The sequence below is a fragment of the Hypanus sabinus genome, chromosome 15, assembly GCF_030144855.1.
Source record: "Hypanus sabinus isolate sHypSab1 chromosome 15, sHypSab1.hap1, whole genome shotgun sequence".
In the NCBI taxonomy this organism is placed as follows: domain Eukaryota; kingdom Metazoa; phylum Chordata; class Chondrichthyes; order Myliobatiformes; family Dasyatidae; genus Hypanus; species Hypanus sabinus.
In genome coordinates this window covers 26,474,343-26,477,919 of record NC_082720.1, presented here as the reverse complement: position 1 = coordinate 26,477,919, position 3,577 = coordinate 26,474,343, and the positions used below count along the sequence as shown (strand labels likewise).

The 3,577-nt window shown below is 44.3% G+C and overlaps 1 protein-coding gene across 1 annotated transcript; it reads right to left on the bottom strand.

Annotated features, from left to right (window-relative positions):
* Nucleotides 1–311: 311 nt before the first annotated feature.
* LOC132405137 (uncharacterized) lies at nt 312–3,249 on the bottom strand. Its single transcript, XM_059989837.1, has 2 exons — nt 3,080–3,249; nt 312–2,801 (listed from the first exon to the last, which is right to left on the bottom strand). Exon 2 carries the CDS (start codon nt 2,632–2,634, stop codon nt 928–930), a length of 1,707 nt encoding a protein of 568 aa, XP_059845820.1. The 5' UTR covers nt 2,635–2,801; nt 3,080–3,249; the 3' UTR covers nt 312–927.
* Nucleotides 3,250–3,577: the final 328 nt, after the last annotated feature.

Here is a 3,577-nt window from a genome sequence, read left to right as displayed (position 1 = left end):
ACTTTTTATGAACATAATAAGTTTATTTTGAGTAAAAGAAAGGGGAGAGTAGACCACTATAAATTAATGCTAGGCAGGTAGTAATGGGGGAGAAAGAAATGGTGAACAAACTTATTAAGTAATTCAGTCTCAAGATCAGGGGGAGGAAGTCGCCATTACTAAGAAGAAGGTGCTTGGGAAACTGAAGATAGATGGATGTAACGTTCTCCTTCGGGTGTAACGAAACGCCGAATTTAACGTCCGGATAAACCACAGCCAATGCAAACCAGATCGCAGTAAGATTAACCATTTACTGTTCACTCTTCACATTAACATATGGTGAAAACTGTTGATAAAACAATACAAGATTGATACAGTATTTGTTCCTTCCTTAATATCACATTTCAAGTGTAAATACTTGCAAAGGTGACTATAACTACATTACACTAAGGTGCAGTATACAGGGAGAGTTTACCTGCTCCATTGACTACTTTAAATACACTTCCATGCAAACTATCCGCGACTCTTTAACTAACGAAAGCATAAACATTATCTACCGTCGTTACCTCTAACAGGATCAGCATTAACATCTTAGTTCAATATATCGATTATCTATTAACTTACAGCGTTGCTCTCACTGTGATTTCTCATGCCTGCAAAACTGCTTGTGCTCAGGTGAGCCTCGTGGAAAGCCCCCACCCTCGCGCTAATTTCAAACCGGTGTTTTCCCACAAGACGCGGCGAAACCGGATGTGACGTCATCGCATGCCGATATATTTTACATGCAATGAATACACTTTAAACACTTCTAATTCTAACTAGAAAATACTATTGAATGAATTACTAAGCGAAAATATTATAAACTAAATAACTGTCGTAAAGACAGCACACTCCCCGCTTGACCTTCGTAAGGTCACAATGAGCAGAGTACAAAACTTAGTCTCTTAATCAGTCATTGGGTAGAAGTAGAATAACTTCTGTAACTGGCCCTTGGTAAATTTTCACATCGCCTTGGTCGGTAGTCTTCAATTCGATCTTCCTGACATGTCCATCCCCGCTAGGGAATGTAACAGTGATTCTGGCCATTGGCCAGCTGTTGCGGGTGGCTTGCTTGTCCCTGAACAGGACTAAGTCTTCAACTTGAAGATTCCTTCGGGGTTCTGTCCACTTTTGTCTCTGTTGCAACAAAGGTAGATATTTTTGTCTCCAGCGAGGCCAGAACTGATTTGCCAGAGCCTGGACTTGTCTCCATTGCTTTTTGTCTGAAAAGTCTCCTGGTGGCGGAGGTGCTCCTGCCTTTTGCGTAAGGAGCGTTGATGGCGAAAGTATAAAGGGGTTTTCTGGGTCAGAAGACACAGGTAGGAATGATTGTGCGTTTATAATGGCTGTGACCTCTGCCATTAGGGTGCACAGTACCTCGTGGGCCAATCGGGTGCGTTGCTGTATCTCAGGTTTCCTTTTCCAGGTTTTCCGTAAGGACGTGAACCGTTTGACTGCCTGCTCTTTGTTATCTGGTGAGCGCTGGCATGGTTCTCTGATTGGCAATGGGGCAACCCCATTATTTGCTTCATCTCTGAAGACCTTGGTGTCTTTGGTTTTTAAAGAAATGGTATCTTGAGCTGATTGTGCAAGTTTGTTGTCATCCTCGGTTTGAATGAAAACTGACTGACCTAGCGTCTCGTCGGTTACTTTACGCTTGGTAATGTCTTGTTGTGCTTCTTTAGGGTACACCTCAGTGAGGCAGATCTCGGAACAAGAACGGCTTGACTGAGTTTGACCGCAAACTTCTGTACAGTTCGAGCTGACAATTGTTGTCCTGGAGTGAACCTCTCCCTCCCCGCCGTCCTGTTGTGGGGGTGAAGGAGCGTTGTCGGTTCTTTCATTCTTGACTTCATCACGGAGCCGTGAGGGTAAATTTCCTTCCTCGTATGGATGTGATGCAATCGTGACTCTCTGAGGTTCCTCGTAGCTGGGGAAGTTATCGAATACGTATGGAGAGGGGAGACGAGCCTGCCTGTCTATTTGATATTGTACATAGTCGCTTGTGCGTTCCAGTCTGGTCCTTTCTAAAGTAGATCTTACTTCGGTCAGATCACGCGACCCTTCAGCTTGTTCTATGTACTTTGCTTCCGCCATGGCAGCTTCTCTTTCTCCTTCTAGCTGCAGCACATGCAACTCTGTCGATATTTTTGTCATTTCCAACTGGGTTTCGGCTTCTCTGGCGGCCTCTTCTCTTTGTCTGGCAGCCTCTTCTCTTTGTCTGGCAGCCTTTTCTTTCTGGATTTCGGCTTCTCTGGTGGCCAGTTTCATTTTCCAAACTGCTTCTTGTCTGGCGTAACGCAGTAGCACCTTGGCGGCTTCTGCCTTTCTGGCGGCCCTTTCGGCTTCTCTGGCAGCCAGTTTAATTTTCAAAACTGCTTCTTGTTTGGCGTAATGCAGTCGCACCTTGGCGGCTTCTGCCTTGGCTCTTGCCTGTGCGGACTTACTTGATGTCGTTCTACTGCCCTTGTCGCTGGGCGCCATCGACTTGATCCCGGATCGAGCTGACATTGCAGCACTTGGAACACCTGATAACGCCTGGGTGGGCTTACTTGATGTCGGTTTACTGCCCCTGTCGCTGGGCGGCGTCGACTTGATGCTGGATTGAGCTGACATTGCAGCACTTGAAACACCTGATAATGTCGCTTTTTCACTGTAACGTTCTCCTTCGGGTGTAACGAAACGCCGAATTTAACGTCCGGATAAACCACAGCCAATGCAAACCAGATCGCAGTAAGATTAACCATTTACTGTTCACTCTTCACATTAACATATGGTGAAAACTGTTGATAAAACAATACAAGATTGATACAGTATTTGTTCCTTCCTTAATATCACATTTCAAGTGTAAATACTTGCAAAGGTGACTATAACTACATTACACTAAGGTGCAGTATACAGGGAGAGTTTACCTGCTCCATTGACTACTTTAAATACACTTCCATGCAAACTATCCGCGACTCTTTAACTAACGAAAGCATAAACATTATCTACCGTCGTTACCTCTAACAGGATCAGCATTAACATCTTAGTTCAATATATCGATTATCTATTAACTTACAGCGTTGCTCTCACTGTGATTTCTCATGCCTGCAAAACTGCTTGTGCTCAGGTGAGCCTCGTGGAAAGCCCCCACCCTCGCGCTAATTTCAAACCGGTGTTTTCCCACAAGACGCGGCGAAACCGGATGTGACGTCATCGCATGCCGATATATTTTACATGCAATGAATACACTTTAAACACTTCTAATTCTAACTAGAAAATACTATTGAATGAATTACTAAGCGAAAATATTATAAACTAAATAACTGTCGTAAAGACAGCACAATGGATCAGATGGACTACACTCCAGGGTTCTGAAAGAGATGGTGGAAGAGATTGTAGAAGCATTAGTAGTGATCTTTCAAGAAACAGTAGGTCCTGGAATGGTTCTAGTGGATACTAGCATGGACAGAAGATGAGCTGACCGGCAAGAGGCAAAGAGTGGGAATAAAAGAGTCAGTTTCTGGTTGGCTGCTATTGGCTCATGGTGTTGTGCAGGGGATGGAGCTGGATTGCT